At 53.0% G+C, this 19,796-nt stretch overlaps 2 protein-coding genes across 3 annotated transcripts in view; one reads left to right on the top strand and one right to left on the bottom strand.

Annotated features, from left to right (window-relative positions):
- ORAI2 (ORAI calcium release-activated calcium modulator 2) overlaps positions 1-9,065 on the top strand; it is a 10,965-nt gene extending 1,900 nt beyond the window's left edge. Inside the window, exons 1-3 of one of the 2 annotated variants that reach the window (XM_015570275.1) lie at positions 1,423-1,500; positions 3,307-3,435; positions 5,886-9,065. In XM_015570275.1, the coding sequence (XP_015425761.1) occupies positions 3,415-3,435; positions 5,886-6,425 (561 nt within the window). In that variant the 5' untranslated portion in view covers positions 1,423-1,500; positions 3,307-3,414 and the 3' untranslated portion in view covers positions 6,426-9,065. Of the gene's footprint in view, positions 1-1,262; positions 1,501-3,306; positions 3,436-5,885 lie in introns of those variants that run through there. The other variant, XM_006773396.1, reaches the window with a different exon arrangement.
- Positions 9,066-11,508: 2,443 nt separating this feature from the next.
- Positions 11,509-19,786, bottom strand: ALKBH4 (alkB homolog 4, lysine demethylase). Its single transcript, XM_006773394.2, has 3 exons — positions 19,498-19,786; positions 13,870-14,067; positions 11,509-12,424 (listed from the first exon to the last, which is right to left on the bottom strand). Exons 1-3 carry the CDS (start codon positions 19,618-19,620, stop codon positions 11,840-11,842), a joined length of 906 nt encoding a protein of 301 aa, XP_006773457.1. The 5' UTR covers positions 19,621-19,786; the 3' UTR covers positions 11,509-11,839.
- Between the last annotated feature and the right edge of the window lie 10 nt (positions 19,787-19,796).

Here is a 19,796-nt window from a genome sequence, read left to right as displayed (position 1 = left end):
GTCTTCCTGGGGTAACTCCAGAGGCCTCCAGTCTCTATCCTATATAATAAAAGGCTAATATGCAAATTGTCCCCTCCACCAGGAGTTTGACGGGGTCCAGGAGGCGGGGCCTCACCCATGCACGAATTCGTGCACTGGGCCTCTAGTTTCTTTATGAAACATTCTCATTGTCAGTTAGATTTAATTTTTCATTTTGTTAAAATTTTCCATTGCAGCCTGGATGTGGCTGTACTTTAGGTATATAAACCAAGTATTTTTGGGGTGAACCATAATTAAAATTAAGTTGGAACTGCCGGTTTAGACATTTGGTGTATGGGCTTGGCGAAGGAGCCATCTGTGGGATTGACTCAACCTTTCTAAGTAAATCCCGCCCCGGCAGAATGATAGGCAGCTCCTCCAAGCCTCGGTTGCCCTCCCATGGCCGGTCCCCAGCAGCCACATGGGCACCCAGCTGGCTGCCGTGGGGTTGGGGTCCTGTGGGGAGAGCCCCTCTTCGGGTGAAATGGGCACAGCCAGAAAGGGGCTGCTTTCTTGGCTGGCATGCAATGCTCATTGTACGTTGTTCCCGACCTGCTTCTGGGTGGGAGTTTTGTATATAGCAGAGCAGCTCCTTCGCTTTGATCTATTGAAAGTCAGCTCCCCACAGGAGGGTTTATAAAAAAATAAAATTTAAGTTGGATTTGAGAAACTAGCCGCTGCTTGGAAAGGTGTATTTCACATTGACACCTGGACATTGAAAAGCAGTTGAGTCTACAGGTCCCTTATCTTGTTCAGAGCCCTGTAGGGTGGGGATGTCCTCCTTTGAAGATGATCAAGGTCAGCAAGGTCAGGTGTCATGTTCAACATCACACAGTCGGGTCAAATCCAGAATTGGTAACTTGGTCCTAGCATCTTTCTAAATGCCACCGCTCCTTACTCCCTAAAGATAAGTGCAACTTGGAGGATGGTGTTAGGTGCTCTTGGCCAACATTGGAATTCCATTCACCCAGAGCCACACTCAGCTGGAACCCTTCTGAGCTCGGGGTGGCGGGAACAGTGTTGAACACTGTGGTGGTTCTCGGAAATGCACTCCTGAGCCTCCTCTCCTATAAATGGTCCCTGTGTGGGGACTGCACCAGAGACCAGGGCCCCCCACTCACACACCGCTGGTCCCCATGGCGCTAGTGTAGGGTGTGTACAGGGGCCCCAGAGAAGATAAACGGGGTTTTCCAGGCCCCAGGAACCCTTTGGGATACCTGAGTGTGTCTCTCTCTTGCCCCCAGCCTGGCTCCCATGATGAGTGCTGAGCTCAATGTGCCTGTGGACCCCTCCACTCCCGCCTGCCCTGAGCCTGGCCACAAGGGCATGGATTACCGGGACTGGGTCCGCCGCAGCTACCTGGAGCTGGTCACCTCCAACCACCACTCCGTGCAGGCCCTCTCCTGGAGGAAGCTCTACCTGAGCAGGGCCAAACTGAAAGCCTCCAGCCGCACCTCCGCTCTCCTCTCAGGCTTTGCCATGGTGAGTGCAGACGCTTGGTGGGAACACGGCTTGCAAAATGGGCTCTGGCACTCCCTCTGGGCCCTACTGGCAGCCAGGATGGACCGTTAGGAAGTTTCCCCACATCCCACCTTCTCCGAGGTGACTGTGACAGCTCTGTCAACCAGAGGGGCTGCTGGGCATACAGGGGAGTTCCCAAGCCTCAGAGCCCACAGAAAGAGCCACTCTCACATTCACATGTAAGTATTTGCCTGGGCAGGAAGTTAGGGTGAAAATTAAAATAGCCTTAGATTTCCTGGAGAAAAGTACCCACATCTGCTCATCTCAGGAACCACCCAAGAGTTTGGAAATCTCAAGGACTTGAGCAGGAACTGTGGATTGATTTGGGTTTATGCAGTGTAGCCCAATTGGGTGCAGATGCCCCCAAATGTGGCCTCCAGGGTGACTAATCAGAGCCTCTGGCCTCACTCCCAGCTGCCCACCTGTGGCTTTCCTTCTGAGTCATCCCCAAGACAAGCGGGGACAAGAGTCCGTCTTAGGCAGAACTGAGGGCACTGTTGACTCTAAAGCCCTCAACCCACATCCCTTTAGGGAATTGCCCTGAGGATGCAGATGTCAGGAGTCACACTACTGGGGCTGCGGCAACCTCTCTCTCTCTCTGTTGTATGTTCAGAGGTCCTATGGGCCGGAAGCAGGGGTTTATTTTTTATGTAAAGACAGTGGCTGTTTTTCTGTAGTCCAGAGCCTCAGTTGTCAAATTGGCAGTGCAGAAAATAAAAAGCTGTCAGGGTGAGCCACTGTGGTCATTCCTCTGACAAGGGCATGCTTGGTCATCGGTAGGGCCACCTTTGGAAAAATGACACCCTACACAGTCAGGGCATGACTTCATACAGAGTCAGGCAGAGGTCACCAAACTGAGAGACAATAAATTTGGTTTAGGTCTACTTTAAAGCAAAGGCTTATTTAGGTCTTGTGTTTTTGTTTTCTTAAACATAATTACAAAAGTGTGCAATTACATGGTGCACAACTTTGGCTTCTAGTGATTTTCTCCCTGTGGTTTCCATCACATTAAAAAGACAACATTTTGCCCAGCCGCTGTAGCTCAGTGATTGAGCCTTGACCCATGAACCAGGTCACAGCATGATCAGATCAGGGCACGATCCCTAGTAGGGGGAGTACAGGAGGCAGCCGATCATTGCTTCTCTCTCATCATTTTTTTTAATATCTTTTTATTGATTTCAGAGAGGAAGGGAGAGGGAGAGAGAGATAGAAACATCAGTGATGAGAGAGAATCATTGATCAGCTGCCTCCTGCAATCTCCCTACTAGGGATCGAGCCTGTAACCCGAGCATGTGCCCTTGACCGGAATCTAACCCGGGACCTTTCAGTCCACAGGTCGATGCTCTAGCCACTGAACCAAACCAGCAGGGCTCATTATTGATGTTTCTATCCTTCTCCCTTCCTCTCTTTGAAATCAATTAAACACACACACACACACACACACACACATTAAAAAAATACAGAATTTTCTCAAGCTTAGTTTTAAGGAATGTGTGTGAGAAGTTTAAACATCACTATTAAAATTAGAGCGTGTTTTTCTACACCACAGAAGAAATACAGTATTGCATTACATTTTGCTCATCTGTACGTATTTCACTTTGGGAAATGAACTCTGGGAAGCCTTGAACGACATGATGCAGTGAGTCAGTTTCCTTTCTGTGTGGGGCCTGGGTCTGGGAAATCGCTTCCTGTCTGCAGCTGTCTTAGAGACCCTGGCCTTCCAAACATTTGGATTTCCAAACTTAGGGCAGCTTTCCTGTTTTCCAGCCAACAAAATACTCATCCAAGTTGAAGGCTTTAAAACCACTCATTCAAAATTTGAAAACTAGCCCTTGAATAAAGTTATCAGAGTGACTTCCGGAGGAGGAGTCTGAGATGTACCTGCAGCCTTCAAAGGTATGACGTGGTCTCAGGATGAGAACAGTGGGCCCCAGAGTGCTCTCATTAGCTTGGCAATGACGGTCATACTTCCCAGTAGTAATTCATTTCTTCAGCATTTATGGAATATCTACTGTGTACCAGCAGGTGCTTCATTAAGCAGCCTGGGATACATTTTAGAAGCCACACGGTGCCTTGCCTTCTCTTCTAGGAGGTCCCTCTCAGGGAGGCTGCCCAGCCTAACATGCACCGAGATTTCGCCATCGCAGTGAAACAGCAAGGAGCCAAGTCAAGGGCAGATTAATAGACCAGTAAATCAGATAACCATTCAGGCTGTGGTGCAGCTTGGGAGGAAGAAGTGACCAGTACAGATCCTCAGATAGCATTTGGCCATGGCCAAATAAGGGCAGGGACATGCACAAATGAAAATAGGCAGTTTGCTACGTGGAATCCCCTCTTTATACTATGGATTCCCTAATTAGAATTGTAAAACAATAAGTACTTATGCCCAACCTTTAAGCTTATTTCTTCATGTTTATTCTTCTAACACAGAGAACCAGTGATCTGAAACCTACTCTTTATATAAACAAAATGAAAAATGGCCTTTTGGCTTTTTCTCCTCTTGAGGCAGAACACAACTGCTTCCTTGTAGGCCTTTTAATCGTCTTTGTTTCTTATCTCGGTGCCCCCTGTGGTTTACTTGTTGGGCCAGAGCCTACCCAGGCCACGGGCACAGAGAAAAGACCATCTTCAGCTTCTGTCATGGGCTACTGTCTTTCTGGAGCAATTTTTACTGCTGGGTGTCTGTTCAGGTCTGGTCCACTAGGACTGCTGCATCTTCTTTTTAACTACCAAATGTGCCATCTCCACCGAGGGGATGAGGTGCTCACTCTGAGAGGTGGTAGTTGCTAGAAGTTGTGACATCCTTCTTATTAATTTAACATATATATGTTATTGATTTCAGAGAGGACGGGAGAGGGAAAGATAGAAACATCAATAATGAGAATCATTGACCGGCTGCCGCCTGTACACCCCCTATTGGTGCTTGAGCCCGTAACTGGAGTATGAGTCCTGACTAGGAATTGAATCATGACCTCCTGGTTCATAGGTTGATGCTCAACCACTGAGGCACACCAGCTGGGCTCTTGTTAACTTTTAAAAACAGGGATGACCCAGATCTAGGAGGCAAACACAGTGGGTGGAAAAACCTTCCTCTGGCTTCTCTCTTTCTGCCCCACCCCACTCCCTTCCTGGTCTGATTTCATACTTTTGAGTACCTGGGAGAAGGCCCTTGGTGAGCCCCAGAGCCCTTACTGGGCCTGGACTAAACCCTCCACTGGGGAGGTCCACAGTGCTGAGCGCTGGGATGGTGGGCGGTAGGGTGCTGGGCCTCAGAGGGCGCTATTCTGAATGGATGGGGTCTGACCTGGCAGGGGTAGAGGCAGGAATGTGTTGCTCAGTCTGTAGTTTGAAAGCCACGTAGGGCCTGGGGTGAGCATGTACTACCTAAATGGCTATAAGCGTTCACTGCTACAGAGATAAGCGGGGGCTTTTTCTGGTTCCCTCTGTGTCTGTTTTTTTCCCTTTCATTAAAAAAATAACTTTTATCATTTATTACGTGTCCATAGTTTAGAAGTTAAATACAGTTGACCCTTGAACATGGGTTTGAGTCCACTTACACATGGTGGGTGCGCCCGACACTCCGTGCTGCTCCAGGGCCAGCTATACTGTGACTTGTAACAATCCCAGCAGCCCTACCCATATTCTCCACTCCCAGAGGCAGCTTCTTGCAGCTTTCTCAGTCTTCTCGGTTCCAAATAACATTTGGAGACTGTTTCTTTATCCATTTTGGACGTTACCTGTTGGCATCCTGTGACTGTGGATGACGATTCAGCTCACTCTTCCCAGCCCACCCTCCTTCCCACGGCTGCCCCTCCTTGCATGGCCCTCATGTCCATCACCAATCCTGGCCTTTAGATACAGATGCAGTTTCTCTCTCTGGCTTTTGGTGTCAGCTGAGAGATGCACCTGTGGTCTGTGTGAGGCTGTCTGGGTTTGCAGCTCTGAGTCTGGGCACCATCAGAAGCCTCTGTTTTTACTTCTTTTTTTTTTAACCTTTTAAAAGGTCCGTTTTTATTTTTAAAATGCGGGGGGGGGCGGTTTGCAGCTAAGCCACACTGCAGCCTGGCTCTGATATCAGTAGCAAAGCCACATGTGCCCTGGCCCATAGCTTGGCACCTCAGATACACCACACGTTCCGTGTCTGGGAAGGCACCTGGAGGGTGACTCGCCCCGCTTGGTGCTTCTTTAGTCTCTCTGTACCTTTAGATTTTTTCTCAGTGAGATCTCCTTTAGCGAATCAGAAAAAAAGGCAAGTTCAAAATAGTTGAGCAGCAAAGAGTGTCCTGCGCTCTGCAAGGGCCTGGAAGGTGCTTGCCCAGCCCAGCAGCATCCGCTCTGCCTTGCAGGTGGCCATGGTGGAGGTGCAGCTGGAGACGCAGTACCAGTACCCACCGCCCCTGCTCATCGCCTTCAGTGCCTGCACAACGGTGCTGGTGGCCGTGCACCTCTTCGCCCTGCTCATCAGCACGTGCATCCTGCCCAACGTGGAGGCCGTGAGCAACATCCACAACCTCAACTCCATCAGCGAGTCGCCGCATGAGCGTATGCACCCCTACATTGAGCTGGCCTGGGGCTTCTCCACCGTACTCGGCATCCTGCTCTTCCTGGCTGAGGTCGTGCTGCTCTGCTGGATCAAGTTCCTGCCTGTGGATGCACGCCACCAGCCCGGCCCTGCACCTGGCCCCAGTGGCCACACAGGCTGGCAGGCCGCCCTCGTGTCCACCATCATCATGGTGCCCGTGGGTCTCATCTTCGTGGTCTTCACCATCCACTTCTACCGCTCGCTGGTGCGCCACAAGACCGAGCGGCACAACCGCGAGATCGAGGAGCTGCACAAGCTCAAGGTGCAGCTGGACGGGCACGAGCGCAGCCTGCAGGTCGTGTAAGGGCGCGACTCCCCTGGGGGCTGGGAGCCAACAGAAACAGCCTGCTTTTGAGGGAATTTTAAAAATGTAAATTGCCATGAGGCTGCCTAGACACTGCCAGATAGTTCAACACCAAAGTTTTACTCCTGTCTTAATGCCGTAAAATCCAGCTCATTTTCCCTCAGAAAATGGAAATCCTTAAACGAGAGACTGATTCTGTTGCTAAGAGCTTAGGGCAAAGAAAGGCTGAGTCCTTGGCCCTGGGACTCAGGCAGGGCTTCAGCACTGTGGTCATCCCAGAGATGGGGAAGGAGGGGTCAGCAGTGCAGGGAGCCTGGCGGAGGCCCAGGGAGTCAGGGTAGGTAGGGCTGGGAGTTCAGAGGATTGCCCGTGACTCCTCAGGTGTACTGCCTGGCAGCCGGGTGGCACATTGGATAGTACCAGCCTGCTGTGATTCGGTGGAAATTGTGGCCTTTAGATGGGCACAGGATTACTGCTGGGCCTGGTGCTTCCCTCCCCTGCTCTGCAGGGGGTTGGGTGGCCTGGCTTGAGGGCAAGGCAGGAGCCTGGGGCATGTGTCAGCCCAGCAGGTATGGGTACTCCAGGAGGAGGCAGACTTGTCAGGGCCCGGGGGAGACTTCCACGAGTGGAGGCCTGGCAGAGTTGGGGAGGCATGTCTGGGGGCAGCCTACTTGAGGAGGCTGTTAACTAAGGGGTACTCCAAAGCACACTGGGCTCAAATTCTTTCTTCCCAGCCAGCCTGGAGCCCTGGCCACATTGACCCAGCAAGGCTACCAGGTGGGGAAGAGCCCACAGTCCAGAGGCCTATATCTCTTGGCCACAGAATGCCCTCTGAGCCTGATCCTCCAGGCTCTGGTCCCAGAAAGCCAGGAGGGCATTTGCTCAGGTGGCAGAGCCTGCCCATCTCCCTGCTGCCCAGGTGATCTTGGGGGACTTGCTATCTAGACAAGGCTGTTGGCCTGGTCTGGTCTAGGGGTGGTAGCACCAGGGCCAGCCCTGGCCAAATGTGGGTCTTGCTCATGAGATGGAACAAATGCAGAGAATGCACAACCCACATCATGCTTCCCCCGGGCCCCAGCCTCTCAGCCCCAGCCGGCGTGTTTACTGCCGTGCGCAGCATGGGCTCTGGTTGCCCTAGCTCGTGTCCTTGGGCTGTTCACCTACAGGCCACAGCTCAGCTTACGTGTGAGCATGCTATACCCCAAGCTGCTTCTAAAAACCACCTTTACCACATTGGCTGGCAGCCAACTGGAGAAGGAGGCCATTTCCTCATTGGACTTCATGCTCTGATGACATTTCTATCCACAGCCTAATATCTCTGTGGGGTCTGGGTGGCCTGGCTGAAGTTTCTGGGAATGTGACCTACTGGTGAGAGCATAAACCTCAACCTGTAACTCTGAAGTGCTGACTGGTGACACTTATGGGGAGCCTGGACATGGTGTCCCTCCAGGCCAGAGAAGAGGCCTGGCGTCTTCTAAAGGGCGTGTCCCCTGTACCTTCTGCAGACATCTGTCCTGACTTGCTTGCTCTCTAGTGCATGTTTCCTCTTTCCCACAGTCTTGTTGAAAAGGCTTAATTGGTTTAATGTGTTTGCTTTGCAAAAGAATGTCGGCATCACTGCAAGAGCCACTTAGTGACCTGGCAGTGACAAAACTAGCTGGGAGCAGGCAGCAAGCTCTTCCTCTGGCCTGAGCCTTTTGAGAGGTCATGCTGAGCTCACTCCTGCTGCCACTTTCCTGGGCCATTTGGTACCGCTGCCCCAAGTGTGCCAGGTCCACAGAGTCCCATGTTCCCCAGACTGGAAAGCACACCCCCAGTGCCAGTGGGGGCCCATTATGCCTGATCCAGGGGCAGAGCTTTCGGCCTGACCGCAACAAAGTCAGATACGAGGTGCGCAATGACAGGGCCACATACCACGTTCAAACTGGGAGAGTAACGTTCCTGTCATTTCCTGTTCTCATACAGAGTGCTTTCCCAGCTCCAGCCTTTCTAGAGACATGAGGCAAAGAATTTCTGTGGGAACAGAGATGACAGTTAGTCTGGGGACTGGTGATGGGCAGGTGGGGGAAGGACCACCTCAGGGTAGCGGCAGAGCTTATCTGGAGATGGAGGATAAGCTGCTCTTTGGAGCTGCAGGAACTCTGCAGGGCAGTTTAGGGGAGGGGCTGGCAAATCACAGGCTAGAAATTCGGACTCTGGAGGTTTAAGGAGATTGTGGACTGTTCCAGTACAGGCCTCTCCATGGGGAGGCGCCATGGGCCGCCCCGGGGCAGCGTGGGCTTGCCCTGTTTCCCTGAGCAGAGCCTTCCTGGTGCTCGTAAAACAAATGCCTGCAAATACTTGAGGCCCGTTCCAAAGTGGAACACAGTCTCCATTTAGTACCTGACCAGAAGTATCAAAACTGAAGTGTTTCTATTTTAGAAACTGTGGGGGCAGAACATATTTTAGTGTCTTCTAGGAAGGTCTGTGGAGGATAAAATCACAGAAGCTGAGCGGACAGGGTTCATCTGTAGTCCTTATCTGTCTTGTGATTATTATGCATGACACTGTGTAGGTCATGTACGGTGTACAGACCACAGTCCTGTATATGGATTTTTAAAAGTTGCCCTGGATTGAACTGAATAAACAAGCTACACACTGCTTTCTGTCTGGGGGAATGCTGTGATAGCTGCTGGTCCTTCCCTGGTGTCTGCTGCATCCTGGATCCTTAAGCCCCTCCTGCCTCCTCCTATTTGGTGATCACCACCAGTGTCCTAATAGGTTTCCCAGGTCAGAGACTTCTCTGGAATAGACAGACAGGGGACTTGGACCCAGTCATGCCACAAGGCTCCCACCTAGTGGGGCCCCTCTGCCTGGCAGCTCCCCTTCCCTTTCCAGAAACACCGAAAGGGGCAGCCCCAGGTACAGCCGAGTGCCAGCAGAGCCATCTGGACAGGGCCAGCTTGAAGTCCCCCAGGAGAGGAGCCACTGAAGCACTGGTCCCTCTGGGCTTTCTCCAACCCCAGGCACCTGTGGCTCTGGGCTGAGGCAGGTGTCCAGCTGGGCAGCAGTAATGCAGAGCCCCCCCTTGGCCTGGTGGCACTCACAAGGAAGCTCCCAGATTTTCTGTTTTGTAATAGTTGCCCAATGAGGTAGAGGCCCTTCTAGGAAAGGATTTCTGTCCATTATTAATTTTTCTGGCACTTTAAGCCAGACAGTCCTAGGAATTAGGCATGCAAAGCAGGTGACAGCACTACAGGGAAAGTTCTGCCTCTGCAGCCCGGAGGGGGGACTCCTCAGGCCCTGTGGGTCCCCCTGGGCTCAGGACAGAGCTCGGGGGCAGCAAACTGACTCTGTAGACCATTTCCCCCAAACCTAGCAAGCCCGTGGCCAGGCCCACTTACCGTTCAGCTGACCTGCTGAGACACTCACTCCTGACTCAGATGCTTCCAGAAGGTTGAGGGGTAGCATCCACAGAGCCCTGGACAGGGCCCAGCAGGGTAAGGTGGGACAGGACTGAGCCTAGACTCCGCGCTAGGCCCATTTAAAACATGCAGACAGGTACAGGCAGTTTCTACACCAGTCTCAGCAGAAATAACCAAGGGTCCTCCCTGGACTGAGCTCAGCACCCCCCACCCCCGTTAGGACCAACCTGGGCCTCACTCCCCGACCCTGTGAACAGGAACCAGCCCCAAGTTTCCTCAACAGTGCAGGCTGAGGAATGCCAGTAGACTCCCCAACTTACTCTGGAAGAGGGCACTGCAGGGACCCCCCTTGGACTGGATGCTTCCGTATTAGTATCTTCCCATACAGCCTTCTAGTCTGAGACTGTAAGAGCATTAGCACAGACAAGCATCCGGTGCTGAAGGAAGGCAGGAAAGCTACCTAAAATACGGGGTGAAGCAGAAGTTGTGCCCCAGGCTGTGGCTGCTGGGATCAGCCCTTCAGAAACACAGGACAGCAGTTGCACTGGTGCCCAAGAGCAGCTCTGGAGGAAGCACCCAGCCTGGCCACACCCCAGCCCCACCCCATGGGCAGTGGGTGCTAAGGTGAGAGGGTGAGCACCTGGGGCCTGACAGTCTTCACATAGCAGTGGTTCTCAACCTTGGCTGCACATGAGAATCACCTGGGAATCTTTAAAATCTTGATTTCTGGGCCTCATCATTAGTAACAAAGAAACAGAATTTCCGGAGGATGAGAAGAAGCTGTCCTCCACCCTCCTACTGAGTGAGCAGCAGTTAAGGCATCTGGGAGCTCACTGACCCCCACCCAGTAGCCACTAGAAGCCCACGCAGCCTGCCCACTGGGTCTTCGCAGCATTCTCCAGTGCAAGCAAGTAGCTCAGCAACTATGACACCACTTCATGGGCAGTGCGGTGCCCAGTGCCTCCCCCAGCCTGCCTGCTCTCAAAAGCTCCAGAGTGACTATGAAGACCAGTGCCGACCATGAAACTTTCCAGGCTGTGCTGGGGCACTGGTCCTTCAAGTCTGGCTCCCAGCAAGGGGCGGGTGAGCTGAGTGTATTTTGTCACATAAGCAACAGGAAAGAGGGTTGGCCATGCAGACCCAGGGAACATTGCCATCTCCCTCCACCTCCACAGCCTGCATGCCCGGCCACAGGTGCACAGGGGCAGCCACCCATTGAGGTGAGCACCACACACAGCACCAGCACCAGCCAGTGAACCACCCTGTACTATCCTGGGAGCTGAAGAGACCTTTCCCACTTTTTAACATCATTACGTGGGCGGAGGTGGGTTGGGCTATGAGGAAAACCTGGGAGCTTCCTCATGAGTGCCATCAGGCCGAGGGAGGGCTCTGCATTACTGCTGCCCAGCTGGACACCAGCCGGCCCATCCCGTATTTAGGTTCCTGCTTTCCTATGTGTGCGCTAAATTTCTCAGGAGATTTCCCTCTCCTTGCTGCATCCTGCACCCCAAGTCTGGGTCAAACACGACCCAGGCAGAGCCTGACTCAGAAACTGTCACCAGCTCTGAAATCTGACACAGTAATAGCCTCAGATCTTCTACCAATCCATCTCTGATCTGGCATGCTACCCAAATGGAGGGACTACAGGTTGGGGCACCGGGAAACCTCGCTGAGACAAATGGATAAAGGAGAAAATGGTTTTAAGTGATTCCAAAGTTTTTAAAACTCAAATTATGAAACTTCGTCAAACTGTGACAAATTAACCCAAACAAGTGGCCATAGTGCAGCTCAAAGGGGACTGACCTGAGACACAGCCCCATCAAAACCAGTTCCTGGCAGGGCTCACGCTGCCATGGCGTCAGGGTGTCAGCAGTCTTCTCTGAAAAACCTAATGAGCTGGGAAGGAAGACCCTTGTACTGGGCTCCCCCTTCAAGCCTGGCAAAGGGTCAAGTCTGGAGCCGGCACCCCGGGCCAGGCCCCGTGCCAGCTCCTGTCCCCAGGAAGGCAGCTCACATGGGTCTCCCCTGAAAGGAGAGAGAGATTTGCAGGAGCTCCTGCCCAAGTTCTTGCTGCCTCCCACCAGGACAGAATTCGGCCGACAGCTCCCTGAAGGTGGCACACACACGGCGGGCCTCAATGTGTCTTCGGTGGATGGCATGCTTCCACTGGTGCCGTGCGGCTCCGGTGAGCACAAGCAGAGAGCGGCGGGGTAAGGGGACGGCCACCTCCACCTCCTGGCACAAGACGGACCTACTAGGGGCCATCACACCTTCCAGAGCTTCCGGGAAGCCGGATGGGGCCAGGCAGAGCAGTAGGCTGCCAGGCGCCTCCCGGGACATGGACAGCACGGTGGGGGACAGGAGGTTGAGGCTCACTAGCCGCTCCCCCCACAGCCAGGTGTCATCCAGGTGGGGATCGATGGCTGAGCCCCGTTCTGGGCAGTAGTCCAGGTTACACTGCTCCACGGGCCGGAAGTCCTCCAGGATGGGGTAGAGGCCCATTCTCCGCACTATCTCCCGGCTGAAGCTGGGGAGGCCTTGGAAGCCAGCAGTCTTGAGCTTTTGTTTCCGAAAGTTGACTTTGGGACCATAGTCCTAAAGTATGAGGACAAAAAGAAAGTAGAGAAATGTCTGAGTTTACAGAAATGTTATCACACACTAGGTCTAAAGAATTCAATCACAGTGACCAAGAAAAGAAAAATTTCTGACTTCACGGGTCTGACATTCCAGTAGGAAGAGGCTAACACCACAAAGATATACATAAACAGGAGACATCAGATGGCTGTAAATGCTAAGGGAAATAATAATGCAGGGAACGGGTACGAAGTGTTGGGGACGTCTTAGCCCAGGTACCCGAGAAAGCAGAGCTAGAGACAAAAGGCCCCTGTGCGGGTAGTGCATCCAGGAGGTGATACCGAGAAGTTGAGATCTGGGACGAATGAGCAGCAAGGGAGGGAAGGCCCATCAAGGCAGCATTATCAAGGCGGGAGCACCCGGGGCTCAGAGCCACAAGGAAAAACAATTATCAGGTAACACGGCAGGTCTACCTGGTATATACCTAAGATAAATGAAAACAGGTCCACACAGAAATATGAATGTTCACAGCAGCACTATTCACAATGGCCAAAAACTAGAAACAACCCAAGTGTTTACCAGCAGATGACTGGACAAACTAACGGGAATATATCCATACAATGGAATAGTTTAGTCATAAAAAGCAGTAAAGCACGGGTATACGCTGCAAAATGATGAGCCCTAGAAACATTAAGCTAAGTGAAAGACACCAGACACTAAAGGTCACATATTGTATAATCCCATTTACTAGCACATGGAATGTCCAGAATGGCCAAACCCACAGAGACAGGAAAAATAGATTAGTGGTTGCCAGGGGATGGGGAATAGGGAGGGACTGCTAACGAGTATGGTTCAATTCCTGGTTAGGGCCCAGGTTGTGGGCTCGATCCCCAGTAGAGGGTGTGCAGAAGGCAGCCAATCGATTATTCTCTCATCATTGATGTGTCTCTCTTCTTCTCCCTTCCTCCCTGAAATCAATAAAAATATACTGAAAAAAACCAAACAAGCAAACAGGTGGGCGGATGGATGGTTCACAGGTTCTGGTGGGGGCCAGGACTGCTGGAGATGGGAATGGAAGGAGTGACCCACACAGAGAGGAGTGGGACCGAGGAAGAGGGGCTGAGGTCCCGGACAGAGAAGGCCTGGGACCTGGAGGCCTGAAAACACATGAAACTGGCGGGGAGAGAACCTAGAGAGGAGGCACCTGGCACCCTTCCAGGAGCCCTCCCTGACAGTCACCAGCACCAGGCCAGCTGGGCGAGAGCAGAAAGAGCTGGGGGTCTGTCTTCCTTAGAGTCCTGGCTCACGGCATTCTCCTGGGAAGGTGGGCAGGCCAAGTAAGCTGGGCACATCCCTGGTATGGCTTAAGCGGAGGGCACAGAGCAGGAGGTGAGCCAAAGGGCCCAGCAAAGTCACTGTCCTCTCTGACAGGCCCGACCCTCCTCCCTAGCTCTGGGCCAACCTACCTGCTTCCTGCGTCCAGACTGTGAGCGTTTCCAAGGCTCACGGTCCATCAGCTGCACCACCTCAGCTTCCTCTTCGCGGGTCACGAAGTCCTCTATCAGCGTCACGCCAGGGAAGGGGAAGGCCCAGCCTTCAAAGTCGGACTCCTCAGCCCCCACAGCCCAGCCAGTGTCCGAGCAGTAAATGAAACGATGTGTTTTCTATAAAAGAAAGACAGGGGTCTTGGAGCCACTGGAGCGTGCCCTCCCGGAGGGCCTCTTGGGAGCTGCCCCGCCCAATGGTTCATTTCTCCCTGAAGCCACTTTGGAAGGTAGCTAAAGCCTAGAGGGGGGACAAACCCCTGCTCGGGGCTGCCTCCTGGGAAAGACCCTCACTTTCCTCATCCGTAAAAGGAAAGGGCATCTGCATAACCATTTTTTTGTTGTTCTCCATTTTATAGATGAGGTGACCAAGGTTTAGCAATTAAGGAACTAGCCAGAGGCTGGGGATCAGCCTGCGAGTCCAGTTTCTGGGCCACTGTAGGGTATCTTCTGTCCTCGGCCTTGTGAGAATGAAAGGAGAAGATGGTGTGAAAAGATTCAGCCCAGACCAGAAGTTTGAGAAACATGCTATCCCTAAAGCTGGGGTCCTGGGGCCGTCCTGAGGTGAGCAGCACATGCTGGAAGGCCAGAGGGGAGAAGCCCTCACAGTCCAGGTGGGGTGTCTTTGGGCTCTGCCCTCTTTTGTGGCAGCCAGAGGCACTGCCTGAATTTCCCTTAAAAAAGAACAGAACTTGCCAGCCATTGAGAGGACAGCTGGGCTGACAACCTCCTGCTGTAGTGCCTCCGGGACCTGCTCGGTTTTTGAGCGGAGGCCATCTTCATCCCGGGCAGCTTCCAGCCAGCGACCCAGCATGGACCTGGCCTTCTGCCCAACATGGGCTTCCTCTAATAGGCAATCTTTGCTCTGGAGCTCCCGACTGGGCTGACCATGATTTTATCAGATCTACATGTCAGTCTGAGGTCCTCCCCAACCAATCAATTCTGCTTCCTCCCCCTTTATGTTCCCTAGGCATTGCTACCACCCCATCTGGAACCACCATGTCCTCTGTCTCTGGCGCCTCATATGGGTCATGTTAAAAGTGGGAGTCGTCCTAGACATCTTGCTCATCCCCAGTCATCATGTTGGGAAGATGCTACCCCCAGAGTGTCCGTCCCGGACATAGTTCAGACCTTTGGTGCTTTCTAAAAAAGGTTTTGTGGTAATCTACACTAATAAAAGAGAAACATGGTAATTGGCGTACGACCGCTACCCTTTTCATTGGCTAATCGGCGAGATATGCAAATTAACTGTCAGCCAAGATGGCGGCCGGCAGCCAGGCAGCTTGAAACTAACATGAGGCTTGCTTGCTTCAGTGACGGAGGAAACCAATGTTCCCCAACGTTCCCTGCCTGCCGGTGCAGGCCTCTGAGCCTGCAGTTTAAGAAACTCTGTAACAGCCGAAACTGGTTTGGCTCAGTGGATAGAGCGTCGGCCTGCGGACTGAGAGGTCCCAGGTTCGATTCCAGTCAAGGGCATGTACCTTGGTTGCGGGCACATCCCCAGTGGGGAGTGTGCAGGAGGCAGCTGGTCGATGTTTCTCTCTCATAGATGTTTCTAACTCTCTATCTCTCTCCTTTCCTCTCTGTAAAAACTCAATGAAATATATTAAAAAAGAAAGAAACTCTGTAACAAATACCAGGGACTTCAGCCAGCAGGATTGCAACATTGTAAGCAAAGGCCAGAAAACTACTTTCAGCAGCCGGAGGCCTAAGAGCTAGAGCCAAGCCTCAAAGCTAAAGCTGGCCCAGAATAAAAAAAAGAACAAGGAAAAAAAGGAGCAGTTGGGAGCTTCAGTCACCCCCAGCCTGAAAACAGCCCTCAGCCCCTCACCCAGACTGGCCAGGCACCCCAGTGGGGACCCCTACCCTGAAGGGTGTGTGACCAGCTGCAAACAGCCATCATCCCCTCACCCAGGCTGGCCAGGCACCCCCCAGTGGGGACCCCCACCCTGATCCAGGACACCCTTCAGGGCAAACCAGCCAGCCCCACCCATGCACCAGGCCTCTACCCTATATAGTAAAAAGGTAATATGCCTCCCAGCACCAGGATCAGCGGAGCCATGAGGCCTCCCGGCACCAGGATCAGCGTGACAGGGGGCAGCGCCCAAACCCCCTGATCGCCCTGCGGCTCTGTGTGTGACAGGGTGCGGCGCCCCAACCCCCTGATCAGCCCTGCTCTGTGCCTGATGGGGGGAGCTCCCCAACCCCCCCCCCCATGGGCCCTGCTCTGTGTGGGACGGGTTAGAGCCATAACCTCCCCATCGGCTCTGCCCTGAGTGTGAGAGTGGTGTCGCCCCAACCCCCTGATCGGCCCTGCTCTGTGGGTGATAGAGGGCAGTGCCCCAACCCCTGATGGGCCCTGCTCTGTGTGTGACGGGGGCAGCGCCCCAACCCCCTGATTGGCCCTGCTCTGTGCGTGACAGGGTACAGAGCCCCAACCCCCCTGATGGGCCCTGCTCCGTGAGTGACAGGGGGCAGTGCCCCAACCCCCCAATCGGCCCTACCCTGATCGTGACTGAGGGGGGCATCACAACCTCCCAATCTCCCTGCTCTGTGCATGAAAGGCGGCGGCACTCCAACTCCCCAATCGGCCCTACTCTGAGCCCGACCAGGGGCTGCACTTAGGGATTGGGCCTGCCCTCTGCCACCCGGGAGCAGGCCTAAGCCAGCAGGGCGTTATCTCCCGAGGGGTCCCAGACTGCGCGAGGGCACAGGCCGGGCTGAGGGACCCCCCCCCAGTGCACAATTTTTTGTGCACCAGGCCTCTAGTCTATATAATAAAAAGCCTAAGCAACCATTACAGTGGAACGACCAGAAAGGCCAGTGGCTATGATGCGCACTGACCACCAGGGGACAGATGCTCAATGCAGGAGCTACCCCCTGGTGGTCAGTGCACTCCCACAGGGGGAGCGCCATTCAGCCAGAAGCTGGGCTCACGGGCAGCACATGCAGTGGTGGTGGCGGGAGCCTCTCCCACCTATGCAGCAGTGCTAAGGAGCAGCAAGCTGAGCAGCAAGGAGCAAGGGGTCCTGGACTGCAAGAGGGATGTCCACCGAAGGGTCCTGGACTATGAGAGGGCGCAGGCCGGGCAGAGGGACCCCCCTTCCTCCCGTGCACGAATTTCATGCACCGGGCATCTAGTATATAAATAATATAAAATTTACTATCTTCAATCATTGTTTCAGTGTACAGTTCAGTGTGTTAAGTGCATTCACTCTGTTGCGCAATCAATCTCCAGAACTTTTCCCCCTTGCAAAACTAAAATCATCTACCCATTAAACAACTCCCCTTCTTCCTTTCCCCAGCCCCTGGCTACCACCATTTTACTTTCTGTCTCTATGATTTTGACTCTAACTAATATAAGTGGAATCATACAGCATTTGTCCTTTTATGACTGGCTTATTTCACTTAGCATAGTGTTTTCTAGGTTCATCTATGTTGTAACATATATCAGACTCTCCTTTTTAAAGCTGAATAACATTCTATTGTATGTGTGTATTACTTTTTGTTTATCCATTTATCCATCAATGACACAGGTTGCTTCCACCATGGGCATGCAAATATTTCTTCGATACCCTGCTTTCAACTCTTGTGAGTATAACCCCAGAATCGTTGGGTCACATGGTAACTCAACGTTTAATTTTCTGAGAAACCTTCATACTGTTTTCTACAGGATCTTCCACACTTTTACCAGGGACACTGCAGTTTCATCACTGGCTTCCCAGCCTCAATACCTTCCTATTAGGTCCCAGTGAGAGAAATTAGCTTGAAACGCAGGCAGACAGGGCAGGGGTCCAATGGAAAACAAAGGCAGGTGGAACATAGGCAGGGGCAGGCACGGCAGTTTGAGCAAGCCTAACCACAGAAACCAACGGTGCTGAAATAATATCGAACGTTTTTGGACACAGAGTGGGAGCGTGGGAAACCAAGGGAGGGCCTGCAGCAACAGGGTGTATTAACGCGTAGAAACAGGGAAAGTTCAGGTCCGTTGCTGGACAAGAACAATGAGAGAATCAATCAGGTGAGGACATGGGTAGTGATAGAGCAGGCCTGTAACAAATATATACCCCTAGACTGCAAGGCTTTGGGGGCAGCTCATTATTATCATCCCCCGCCCTCCCGCCAACCAACCCCTCCGAGCAGGCAGTCTGAATCTGCTTGTAATAAATTTTCCACACTTTTGCTTACATCTTCTGGTCCTCGCAGCTCATTCTTCTGTGTAGGGAGACACGACCCCAGAAAAAACCTCAGCTCACTGTTCTGGTTATCACCAGGATTGTTCTAAAATTCACATGTAATTTCCTTTAAAGCCCTTCGGGGGCTCTCTAAGGCCCCTGGGACTGAAAAATGGACCTTGAAAGAACTGACTCCGTTCTGTCCCCTAGCCCTCTATCTGAACCCTAGGCATTCCATTTTATTCCCATAAATTTTGTAAGAACTGCCTTTCAGGGTTTCCCTATCAAGTGCAGATGGTCCACTGACCTGTTAATTCCAGAATACAATTAAACCAGATAAGTAACTATGCTATTTCTAGCTTCTGTAAATATGCTTGCTTGAATCATGGGGAAATAAAGAGGGAAGGGGGGTGGAAATCTGAGCCTGTGACGGAAACCTGGTGTACATCCTTATCGGTCTACGGTCTGGTCATGGCTCCCTCTTGAATCGTCTACCTTGCAGGACCTGTTTGCTAAAGCACTGTTCCCGCACTGGAAAGGCCATGGACTATATATAATACCCCCAGACGGAGTTGTCAGCGCCGGCGCCAGGCCTTGAGACAGGGTCCCACGGCACCAGTCCCAGAGGTTTTTTCTTTGTCTTTTTGCCCTTATAAGCTTACCCTTAACTTCATTTCGGGACCGCGAGGTTTGGAGTGGCGATAGCCCTTCGCGGTCGCCGTCGGCTTTTGAAATAAAGGCTCCAAAATTCGACCCTCTGGCTGTGGCGTCTTCTGTTGGACTTGCCGAATTTCAATAGAACAGGACAAGTCCAGCCTGCCCAGTGGCCACACACAGGGCCCTGCGTGGTCAGGCCCCACCGACCTCATCTCACCTGAAGCATCACCATCTCCAAGCACACGCCTCTACCCCAGGCGGAACGCCCTACCAATCAACTAAAATACTTCCAGGCCCAGTTCAAAAGCTGAGTCGTTTTTCGTTCATTAACTGGGATTAATTTCCTCCTTGCTCATTTCCATCCAAGGCCTTATGGGCACTTTTGCCGCGGTTTTCGGCAACCTCTACTCTTTCCATATCGTCCTCCTGCGGGCCCGTGAAACTCCCAGGCCCCGACGAGAGGGGAGGGGGGGTGGGGGGGGGTTGCTGCGTGGAGGTTTGCTGTCTGTCTCCCGCCAGGTCCCAGAGGTGAGCTGTGGTCGGACTGCACCCGCGTCCCAATCCCCTCCCCACTCCGCAAAGCCTGCAGCTCCTCACCCCGCAACATCCCCGGCGAGGACCTCTAACATGTTCTGATCCGGGACGGTCAATCGGGGCCTCGGTGTCCCCATATGAAAAATAAAGTGAAGTTGTAGGCGCCTCCCCTCCCAGCCTTTACCTGTGGGGAGTGCTGCCAGGGCGGGTCACCTCCCCGCTGCCGCTCGCAGATCAGACAGGTCCGGATGCCCTTACAGCCGCATTCCCGAAGTACTTCGGGGGTCGCCACCACCGCAGCCGCCATCGCTGCGTCCCGGCGGCCAGTGCGCAGGCGCGGGGTTGCGGGGACCAATGGGACTTGTAGTCCATACGCGGGGCACGAGGCCCGCGGAGCCGCTTCCTTCCGGTCATCTCCGGTGGGGGACTCGCGCGGCGCCACCTCCTGGGCTCCGCCAGCTGCGGGCGCCAGCAGCCCCCTCC

The sequence above is a fragment of the Myotis davidii genome, unplaced genomic scaffold (genome assembly GCF_000327345.1).
Source record: "Myotis davidii unplaced genomic scaffold, ASM32734v1 scaffold726, whole genome shotgun sequence".
Classification (NCBI taxonomy): domain Eukaryota; kingdom Metazoa; phylum Chordata; class Mammalia; order Chiroptera; family Vespertilionidae; genus Myotis; species Myotis davidii.
The sequence above is the reverse complement of the archived record's forward strand: the minus strand, read 5'-3'. Positions and strand labels throughout refer to the sequence as shown.